Below are 11,975 nucleotides of genomic sequence, written 5' to 3' on the forward strand. Positions count from 1 at the left end.
CAAGGGTTGAGATCCCCTTACCAGTCATCTTTAAAAAAAAAAAAAAAAAAAAAAAAAAAAGTAATAACTATAGAGATTTTGGAAATATCTCAAAAGAATAAAAAGCAGTAGTATCTCGCTAAACTAATAAAGCTACTGTTTTTAGTTTTTTTGTGCACCAGGGTTTTGTATGTAGCTCTAATTATAACTTGGGTGTATAGACTTTATATCATACTAGTTCTATTTATATCATAAGCATTTTTTATTTTGTTAACTCTTTGTTGTAGTGGTCATTTTAGATGGATCTAGAATATTCCTGTGTGGGTGAATCACAACTTACTTAACATGCCTCTGTTCTTGAACAGACCAACAACGTTTTTAGTAACTGACACAAGTATTTTTAGCATTTAATTAGGGGGCCTACATATTTTTTCTAAAATTTGTTTATAATTGGAAAGATGAATTACATCCAAAATGTGTAGTCAGCTTTTTCAAGGCATTTGTGAGTTTGCGTTAGCCTTTTTTTTTTTGGCAGCTGTAACCAACTGAGCTAACCAGCCAGCCCTTTTCTGGTTTTTTGTGTGTTTGTTACTCTTCAAAACTTTTTTGGAGGCTTACTGGTCAAAGAAAAATCATGCAGGTAGAAATTAGTGTGTTTTTAAATCAAGCATGTGGATATGCTAATAGAGAAATTTTTACAGCAGTTGGCATTCTTCCACATCTGCTTTGGATTCCAGCCTGGGCAGCCATCAGAAGTGTCTCAATCGTGGGTCTTGGAAGAGAAAGACTACATCATCTCTTATACCCAGGGCCGGTGTGCAAGTGGTTTCTCTCTGAGGAGGCAGAAAGGTTGAAGCATTCTGTGGTTACAAATCAATTTTAATGGAAGTGACAGTTTCAAAAAACTATTCCAGAAAATACTACAATCATATTACTGTCCAGGGCCCTAAGGTGAAGAAAACTTTATTGCTATGGACAAGCCACCTGGGTCAGAGCAATTTGCAATGACATTTGATAAGTAGTTTGACCCTTATTACCATGAATTAATGTAAGAAATAAGACTCTCCATCAAACAAATTGAGGACATTTACCAATAGGGTTTTTTGGCTTAGACCTCGAACTCATATAGCCCTTGTGATAGGATTAGGTCTTTATATGATTTGATAACTAGAGAGGACACTCAGTGACCATGGGGAGGAGTGAAAACCTTCTAGGCCATATGGATGTCACACCATTTAATGGTCACCCCTTCCTGGGTTCGAAGGATTATTTCATCCTATGCCTCATATCAGAAGTGTAAATCTCTCATGTTTCTAGTAACAGGGTGGAACCGGAACCAATAGACCATTCTAGAAACACTTAACATAAACAGAATAAAAAGCAGACCTTGAGCCAATTCATCCTTCCTGGTGGAACATGAGCAGGACTTCGCACAGTTGGGCAGGTCAGAGCCCATTCCTGACTGAGCCCCCGATCCCCCTGGGGTTCACAGGCTTGCCTTCCCCCCCTTCTCCTTCATCCGTCTGTCTCCTGGCTGTAGACTGAGGGCCACAAGCCTCAGTCATCCTCAGCGGATCAACATCAAGTTGCAGCTTCCTAACACAACCCCGTCAACATTGTAGGGAATCAGTGCTGTCTTCCTCTGAAGCCGAAGGAGTGGACCTGCCCCAACACAGCACTTATGCCCCCCAGGCTCTTGGCTGGTGTTAGTTATTTAAGAAGCCATTGGACACACTCTGGATATTCCCCAGGACATGGTCATCACAGTGGTACTAAAGCTAAAGGGACCATCTAGAGCAAAGAATAAGTAGATAGACCTGCCCCCCACCCTCTCCCTCCCCACGCACTTACTGGGGCTCTCCCGGTCTTCCCCTGGCCAGGAACTGCTTTCAGTCATCCTTGTATCCCTGTACAGCTAGCACAGGACTGGGCACAAAATAGGCCCTCAGTGCTTATCCCTGGAATGAATGCGTGCGTTTCTTATTCCACCTTTAGCTCTATCACTGAGAGGCCAGGAATTATGTTGTTTTTTTTCCGTGCGTTTCTTATTCCACCTTTAGCTCTATCACTGAGAGGCCAGGAATTATGTTGTTTTTTTGTTTTTTTTCCCTTTTTTCGTGTCCGGCAACGGACCGCAACCCTCAGTGTTGCGCCCGTACCGGACCGGGACCGGCAATAGGATCGCAACCCTCGGTGCTGCGCCCGCCCCTCGCTCAGCCAGTGAGCGGGAACCAGTCTGTGTGTGAGATCCGAACCCTCAGCAGGAGCGCTGCCGCGCTCCCAAGCGGCGCACCGTAGCAGTGCGCCACCGGGCTGGCCCCAGGAATTATGTTAAGTGTCACTAATTTAGGGTTATCTTCTGGTATCTGTCTGTCTTATGTGTTGGGATTTAACCTTCACATTTCATCTCCTATGTATCTCAAGTCTCTTTCCTTGTGTATCAAAATCCCAGTGGATTGTGAGACGCCCTGTTCTACCCGGACCATGTTAAAGGCCCAAGTGGGCTTTGGTCACTAATGATATTGGTCTCGCCAAGTTTTTTTGGGGTTTTTTTGTTTGTTTGTTTGTTTTGGTTTTTTGGGGTTTTTTTCTTTTCTTTTTTTTTGCTTGTTTTCTCTTTGCTGAACTTCCATTGTTGTCCTTAAATAAATTTGATAAAAAGGTCGCTTCAATCTGATGCCAAGATCATATATACTACACATTATAGAAGATGTTTTTACTTTACATGACTACATCATACACCTTGGGAATAAAAGTAGGAGCTAGTGATAATATTGAGAAGAAGTCCTTTCAATTTGTGTATACTCTGCATATATCTTAAAAAATTATAAAGTAGAGCCGGCCCATGGCTCACTCGGGAGAGTGCGGTGCTGATAACACCAAGGCCACGGGTTCGGATTCCATATAGGGATGGCCGGTTTGCTCACTGGGTGAGCGTGGTGTTGACAACACCAGGCCAAGGGTTGAGATCCCCTTACCGCTCATCTTTAAAAAAAAAATTATAAAGTAGGTTTATATGTGTATGAGTGTCAATTGAGTGTGTGAGCATGTTTGCTCACTGGGTGAGCGTGGTGTTGACAACACCAGGCCAAGGGTTGAGATCCCCTTACCACTCATCTTTAAAAAAAAAATTATAAAGTAGGTTTATATGTGTATGAGTGTCAATTGAGTGTGTGAGCAGGTCTGCGTGTGTACGTGTGTGAGGGAGAGAGACTGGCAGGAACTGAGTTAGGGACAGTAGAAGGTGGGCAGGGCAGGCAGCTCTGCTCCTGCTTAGTGTGTATAAGAAAAGGTTGACATTCTTCATCCTACAGATGCTTACAGTCCCCAAGTGCAGAATTTCCATCTCCACTTTTGTCGTATTATGCATTTAGTGAATAGTGTGTATAAGAAAAGGTTGACATTCTTCATCCTACAGATGCTTACAGTCCCCAAGTGCATCTCCACTTTTGTCGTATTATGCATTTAGTGAGTTGGATCTAAGTTGTCAGTGTGAACAGTTTGTTATTTGAAGCCACATAAATTATTAGTAAAGTCTGTGTTTTCCTGGCTTTGTTTCCTGGCATTGTAAATGGTTTTCACTAAACCAAATCTGGTTTTCACAAATAAAATCTAGATCAGTATAATTCAAACAAGTCAGTGAAGAAAATAAAGAGAATTGGTGCCTGCTTTAGTCATGATTAACTTTTTTTCCAATACTACATTATGTACTTGGGTTTTTTTTTATTGTGGTAAAAGATACATAACATACTATTTATCATTTTAACCATTTGTAAGTATATTGTGACATTAAATACATTCACAATACTTACACGATCACCGCTATTTGTACCCAAAATCTTTTCATTATTCTCAATAAAGACTTGTACCCATTAAATAATAATAAATAATATTCCCCCCACCCCTGGTAACCACTGTTCTACTTTCTCTCAATTTACCTATTCTAGGTACCTCATAGACGAAACCATACAGTATTTGCCCTTCTGTGTCTGGCTTATTTCACTGTGTATGATATATTCAACAGCCATCCATGTCGTGGCATATATCAAAATTGCCTTCCTTTTTGTGGTTGTATAATGTCCATTGTATGTATACATGTATCACATTTTGTTATCCCTTCATCATTGATGGACACTTTGGTTGCTTCCACATTTTGGCTATTGTGAATAATGCTGCTGTGCACATTTGGTGTACAAATATCTGTTTGAGTCCCTGCTTTCAATTCTTTTGTAAATATACCTGGGAGTAAAATTGCTGGGTCATATGGTTGTTCTGTGTTTAACCTTTTGAGAAGCTGGATTGGCTTCTTCTTGTGACTTAGGTTTCAGCATAAAATGTCACCATTTCAGAAATGCTTTTTCTTCCTGCCTAGTTTAAAAGGGCAATAACACTCCCCCACTCCGACCCTCCCATGGCCTGACACATTCTGTCACAGCACCTCTTTTACCTTGCTAAGGCACATCACTAGCAGATATTTCCTTGTTTATTTGATTGCTTCTCTATATCCACCCGTTAGACTGTCAGCTAAGGGGAAGCCAGACCTTGTCTTTCCCTGGCATCAGAACAGTGCCAGGCACATGCTATGCAGCCAGTCTATATTTGTTGATTGAATGAGTAATCCATTTCCTTCTCTTTCAGTATTGGATACAAATGACCGATTTCTGCGAAAAATAACGATCGGGCAAGCAAGCACCGAAAAGGGGTATTCCCGGCAGGTAGGTGGTGCTTTATCCCCTGGAGTGGGTGTCTTAGTTTTCTGTTGCTTATAACAGAATACCTGAAACTGGGTTATTTATAAAGAAAATAAGTTTATTTCTTATAATTTGGGAGGCTGGGAAGTCCAAGGCCGAGGGAACACATTTGGTTGAGGGCCTTCTTCCTGGTGGGGACTCATTATTTATAAAGAAAATAAGTTTATTTCTTATAATTTGGGAGGCTGGGAAGTCCAAGGCCGATGGAACACATTTGGTTGAGGGCCTTCTTCCTGGTGGGGACTCAGCAGAGGGGGGACTCTGCAGAGGGGAGTGCTGAAGTTCTCTAACATGCTGCTTCCTCCTTTTGTAAAGCCACTAGTCTACTCCTTGATAACCCATTACTCCATAAATGGGCCAACCACCTCTTAAAGGCCTCACCTTTCAAATACAACATTGGGGATTAAGCTCCAACGTGAGCCAGGGGGACATTCAAACCACAGCCTTGGTTTTACTCACATTGGTTTCCACCAGGCCCAAGGTTTGCTCTCTGCTTTTTTCTTCTTGTTCCCCACCTGCAGTGTCCAGTGGCCCTCCCACCCACTCTGGGTGGTGTTTCCAGTCCCTCAGCAGGACTGGGAGAGATCAAGAGGCATGAAGACTCTGGTGTCTTCTTACTATTTTTTCCGTATGTGTTTTCAATTGTGCTTCTGAGAAGAGGCACTAAGGGTGTCTCTCGAATATAAATTCTTACATGTTTTATTGGAAACCCATACAGTTAAAACTATATCTACATAACAACTAAAAAATGAAAATCTCAGACACATTACTAAAATTTCATAAATCAGAGAACAAATACCTAGTTATTAGGCTTAATGGCATGAGGAATTTTTCTTTAAAGGATAATGGCTTACAACGCAAATACAGAGAGTGTGGAAGAAAAATTATGATTTTCATTTTAATAAATCTCCGGTGTGAGTCAGTGGCTTAGGGATTATAAATTCATTGCGTGATTTTTTTAGTTGGGCACAGTGGGCTTCTAAATTTTTTTAAATTAGTAATAAACTTTATATTTTTAAGACAGTACTAGATTTATGGCTTTTATGTTAAGTTTTTATTAGTGAAAAAAAGAGTCACTTGTACTGTAATAACCAGTCCTCACACCAAATAGATTTTTGGACCATTTGAAATCTCTTGAATTAAAAAGCAAATATGGGGAGTGGGTCAAGAAGAAAAACTAAGCCCAAGCACCTACTCCTACTCTTCCAAATCCTGGAACTTGCAGATTTCAAACAGTCAGTGTTCATGATAGAAAACCAGAATCATTGCCATAAGTTTTGGGAGGCTTCTGAAAGATAGGAAGATGGAATTGGATTGATGGAGATTGGGAATGTTTGAGGGGGATCTCTAGATTCACAAGCAATAGATAGCTTCTCTCTCAGACACAGCAGAGAGGCGGCACACCGCTCAGGGTTAGTGGTTAACATCAGCTCCCAGGAAGCTGGTGAATGGACACCTTTCTGGGACACTGCTGGGCCATAGCCCAGACTTATAGCCTGACACATTATATTGAAATTTTAGAGCACAAAGGATTTTTAAAAATTCCTAAGAGCTGCCAGAGAGGAAAGATTTGATTAGTCATAAGGAATAAAGACTTGTGTTGGTGGCAGGCCTCTCATTAACAGTACCACAAACTAGGTGACACTGGGGAAATTGATTCAGAGTTCTGAAGGGAAATGATTTCTGAACCTAGAATCCCTCAGCAGAAAGAGAAAAACAACACCAACAATAAAAGATGTTGCATAGAAAATATAAAATAAGCTGGCTGGAATAAGCCAAACATATTAGCAGGAGACAGAGGTATGAACTGTCACTGACACAAAATGCAGAAACTGTAAAGCATAGAATAGATATTTTGATACAATAAAAAATTTAAGGGCCGGCCCGGTGGCGCACTGGAGAGTGCGCCGCTTGGGTGTTAACACAAAATAACTACTACAAACAAAATTATACTGAATATAAAAAATATTCTCTAAGGAATAAAAACTATACTGTCCTTTAAAAAGTACAATAGCGGGCCGGCCCGGTGGCGCACTGGAGAGTGCGCCGCTTGGGTGTGCAGCGGCGCTCCCGCCGAGGGTTCGGATCCCATGTGGAGACCGGTTTCCGCTCACTGGCTGAGTGTGGTGCGGGTGCAACACCGAGGGTTGCGATCCCATTGCCGGTCCCCGGTACGGGCGCGACACGGAGGGTTGCGATCCCGTTACTGGTCAGTAAAAAAAAAAGACAAAAAAAATTTAAATCTTCAGTATAAAAATGTCACACATACAGAAACATAAAAAGACCAGTAACAGACGGGGTGGGTAGTACATGCAACAAGTGTAACAAGGATTCATGTGCAAGCATAAAAAGAACTTCCAGAAACTGATACTCAAATGTTGTTCTCTCAGTACGGCCTTCCCTGGCCATCTTGTTAAAAACCACAAATGGCCTGTCCCAGACTCTCTCTCTCCTTTCCCTGCTGGACTTACACCCTTGACACTCGTCCCTGCCTCTCAGGTTTATTCTCAGCCTTTCCTACTAAATCAGGAGTTATACAAGGGCGGGGATTTGTCTGTTTTACTCACTGCTGTATTTCCCACACTTAGAGTAGAACTTTGTTACACAATAGCAGTAGGTATCCAATGAATAAAATAATAAAAGACAGTTTACAAACTAATAAAATACCAACATGAAAAGATATTCACAAGTAATCACAAAACTGCAAATGAAAACCACTGTGAAGTATTATCTACCTATGAGCTTATCAGAATGTAAATAGTTAATACTTGGTGTTAGTTAGGATGCAGGGAAACACAGACTTTTATACAGTGCTGGTGCAAGTAGAAATTGGCAAAACCTTTTTGGATGACTGTTTGTTAGTATTAATATTTGAAATGACCCAACAATTACAACTTCAGGACTAAACTTATTTTTAAAAAGAAGAAATATTTGCTTATGTGAAAAAAAAAACCCTATATATAAGGATATATTTTGCAGCATTATTTGTAATGGTGAAAATTTGAAACACTAAATGTCCATCCTTAGAGATGGTTACATATCTTTGGTGCATCCTTCTGTACCACAGATACATGTGGGGGTTGAAAATAAGTGTGTATAGGTGGAGTGACATAAATAGGGCTCTTACACCAGTCGCGAAATGGAAAGGTTAAAAAGTTTTTTTTTTTTAATTTTAAGTAAAATACAGGTAGTACAATCCCGTTTATGTTAAGAAAAAGCCAGCATACATGTTCATATATGTATACAAGAACCTAAACTGGAAAGATGTACACCCATAGTTGACATTAGTTGACACTGCAAAGAGGATTGGAAAAGAAAGGGAGTAGTAAAGAAGGATTTTAACCTTCTCTCTGTGCATTTTTGTACCATTTTAAGTAGCACTGGAGAGAGGGAAGATTGGACAATGGCTATGATCTGAATGCTTCCCATGTGCCTTGTATTGATCGGCCCACTGCATACATTAGCATATTTAATTTATAAATCTGATTTACAAATGAGAAAAGTAGGGATGTTGTGTTAAGTAACTTGTCCAAGGTTATGTTTTGTATTGCTTTATGCATACATGTTTTTAAGTAAAAAGATACTATGTTTAAGAGCTATAACTTTTTTTATTTTTAACCATAAGACTCTATTGAGAACAGCTTTTTATGTCATTAAAAAAAGATCTGCATCATTTTTAATGGCTATATAATATCTCATCTTCAAGATGTACCATAATTTATTCAGCCAGTTCTCTGTTAATGGGCATGTAGGGTGTTGGCAGTGTTGGGCTTTCACAGATAACCTGTAGTACCCATACATGCAGATTTGTGTGTATGCTTGTCCGATAATATCCTTAGGACAAATTCCCAAATGTATAATTGCTCAGCCAAAAAGGATGCAATTTTCAAATGTTGACGTATATTTCCATATTATCTTTCGGAATAGTTATACTGATTCACATCCTTGCCAGTGTTGCATGTTGTCCTTTAAGTTTGTGATAGTCTGATGAACAATAAAAATAATCTCATTTGCACCTTTATATGATTTTGAAATATTTTATCTGCAAAACAAAAATGAGCAGCCCTTTGCTGTGCTCATGATCCAGTCAGTAAAATGAGTAACAGTGAAATTTAAGTCGACCTCATTTGTTTCATTTTTGATGTTGCTCAAGATGCAAAATTTTGAAATTGTTAACAATTACAAATAAAGGACTTGTATATGCATTATAAAATTCTACTTATTATTTGTGTCTCATGTTTTGTATAGAAAATCTTAATATTTTTAGTCATTTTCTTATGTGTACTGTTAATAATTGAATGGTGGTGTACAGAGTCCTAAATTTCAAACAATGAAAACATCACTATGTTTGTCATGAGTTATACTGAGAATGTAATAATTGAATATAGTTGTATTTGACTTTCAGGTCATACTTTTTGACTAAATCAATGACTAATGCAATTTCAACCAGGAAGTAGCCAGAAAGCTCCTTATTTCCTTCATTTCCTCACATGTCAGTGACGGAAATGGACAATAAAACGTCTCGTAAGGTGATCCCACCCAGGCACCACCACTTTCCCTCTAGGTAAACTTGAACTTGTCTGGCTCACACTCCTCACATGTCAGTGACGGAAATGGACAATAAAACGTCTCGTAAGGTGATCCCACCCAGGCACCGCCACTTTCCCTCTAGGTAAACTTGAACTTGTCTGGCTCACACTCTCCTTGGGAAGAAGGGGATTACACTGGAGCGTAATGAAGTGGTTGTGTTTAGGGAAGCTTTTTCAGTGGCTGCATTATGACAAGGAGGAAGTACACATTCCTCGTGTCTCCTCTTTTTCCTGTGGGACTTTGCACACCTGGAGTCAAAGCCAGGAGAGGGGAATAGGAAGTCCTGGGAACATTTTGCAGAGAGTCACTGCTCTCTAGTTTTCATTGCTAGGAGCTGCAAGATCTGATTTGGCTGTACCCTCATGGGCATCTGAAAATTGATCTGTGCCATCATCTGACTGGGTGTGTCATCACTGCTATGTGGAGGTCTAAGTCTGGGAAACTGGCAACAGACACAGAAGCCAACAGAACCATCTTTTAGTACCTACTCCTCCTCTCTTTGCTGGAGAGACAAATGCAGCCTCCTTAACAGACCAGTTGCTAACAGCAGAGGTAGTCAGTAGGCTCTTCATTCACTAAGTCCTTATGTATTGAGTCCATATGTGTTGAGTTTCACACACAGTCCTTCCTCCTGGGGCTTTAAAAGTGATCCCTCCCGATATGGTCCCTGCCTTCATGGCACTTACAATCCAGTAGTGGAGACACACAGGCAGATAATGACATTAATAATTACAAGTCTGAGACATGCTACAATAGCAAACCACATGGTGCCATGAGTGGGTGTAACGGGGGCCTACCCCAGCCAATTCCTACTCAACAGAGCAGAGTGAAGGGTGTGGCCACCCTAAGGAGGCCACCCTACGGAGCACTGTGCACAAGACCCTGCACACTCTAGACACTCAGATAACTGTTGTGCATGCAAGCACGGCCCGTTGAGGATAGCCCGGGGTCCTGCAGGCTCTTCCTTGCTGAAATCTGGCTCCTTACGGAAATGGCCCTCCTGATGGCACGGAAGCTGACCACTGCCTTTGCTTTGGCTGGTTCAGGCGCAGTTTGACATCGCTGTGGCCAGCGAGATAATGGCGGTGCTGGCCCTGACTGACAGCCTCACGGACATGAAGGAGAGGCTGGGAAGAATGGTGGTGGCCAGTGACAAAGGCGGGCAGCCTGTGACTGCAGACGGTTTGGTGAGTGTGTTCAACTCAGAAGTGCCAGCGTGCTCGCTGTCCTTGTTCTTTTGTAATCAGAAGAGGGAAGATTTTCTTCCTTTTATCAGTGTGTGTAATGGGGGTTCAGAGAATTTCTGCACACGCATTTTCCCTCACAAGCCTGTTTGTCTTAACAGCTTCTTAGCGTTCTCACAGGCGTTTATAATGTGCTTGTATGTGGCTGCAATCAAAACACATGACATTTATTTCATAACCTTTTTGCCATTCTTGCCAGTCCTGATCTCTGTTTCTGCCTGGGGTGAGGTAGGGTCTTCCTCCTGCAGTCAGTGGCTTTTTAAAAATGTGCCATCTATGCCTGCCTGACATTGAGGGCAAATCATCTTTTTATTTATTTATTTTTTTTTCCTTTTTTTGTCTTTTTTCGTGTCCAGCAATAGATCGAAAAATGTGCCATCTATGCCTGCCTGACATTGAGGGCAAATCATCTTTTTATTTATTTATTTATTTTTTCCTTTTTTTGTCTTTTTTCGTGTCCAGCAATGGATCACAACCCTCAGTGTCGCTCCCGTACCGGACCAGGACCGGCAATGGGATCGCAACCCTCGGTGTTGCACCCGCACCTCGCTCAGCCAGTGAGCGGGAACCGGTCTGTATGTGGGATCCAAACCCACGGCGGGAGTGCCGCCGTGCTCCCAAAGTGGCGCACTGTAGCAGTGCGCCACCGGCCCGGCCCGCAAATCATCTTTTTCAAGGGATAGAAGTAAATGGCCTTCATGAACAGGAAGATAAAATTGGCACATTTTTGGCACCAGCCTGCTCCCTCGGCACCCAGCGTATATAATTTTGTGCCTTAGATTTGGGTTTCACAGTATAAAAGCAAATCTCCGCCTCAGTCTTACTCTTCCGTCTCCCTCTGACTAGAGCACTGCTCTCTGTGTGGCTTTCATGGTATCACTTAATGCCACTTTTCTAGTGCTGCTTCTGATTTGAAACCCTAATCTGTTTTTTCTTCTTAATAACAATCTTTACTGTTGACTGAACCCCTGCTAGTATCATAGCTGTTTCACTTGCTTTCATGTGTTTATAAGTGCATAGGCATGACATAGGTCTATTGGACAGCCATTACTCTAAATTTAACCTTGTTTTTCTGTATACTGAGTCACAAACTATAATGGAACGTGAAGTGCACACAGACTATTAAGAAACAGCTGTGAATGGAGAAGGGCAGAGTGATATTTTATTAATTCCCAGGGTTCAGGACGTAATGTATATCCTTTGCCAAAGTGTTTTGATTACTTTTTGGCTTTTTTGAAGAAATGAATCTGACTTACTCATCTCATAGGTCTTGTCAGATAAATAGAAAGGTTTATATCAGCAGCACTGTGGAGTACTTCGTGTGAGGCTTAAAGAGAAAACCCAGGTTCACACTGCTGTAAAAGTGCTGCTTTTTTAAAATTACCAAAATCTCAGCATTTTAGTATCTAAA

At 41.1% G+C, this 11,975-nt stretch overlaps 1 protein-coding gene across 1 annotated transcript in view; it reads left to right on the forward strand.

Moving 5' to 3' along the window:
• The window catches only part of MTHFD1L (methylenetetrahydrofolate dehydrogenase (NADP+ dependent) 1-like), a 180,215-nt gene that overhangs the window by 41,877 nt on the left and 126,363 nt on the right, over window positions 1-11,975 (forward strand). The window contains exons 11-12 of the mRNA XM_008566485.1: window positions 4,618-4,694; window positions 10,367-10,507. Of these exons, the coding sequence (XP_008564707.1) occupies window positions 4,618-4,694; window positions 10,367-10,507 (218 nt within the window). The remainder of the gene's footprint in view (window positions 1-4,617; window positions 4,695-10,366; window positions 10,508-11,975) is intronic.

The sequence above is a fragment of the Galeopterus variegatus genome, unplaced genomic scaffold (assembly GCF_000696425.1).
Source record: "Galeopterus variegatus unplaced genomic scaffold, G_variegatus-3.0.2 Scaffold245, whole genome shotgun sequence".
Lineage (NCBI taxonomy): Eukaryota > Metazoa > Chordata > Mammalia > Dermoptera > Cynocephalidae > Galeopterus > Galeopterus variegatus.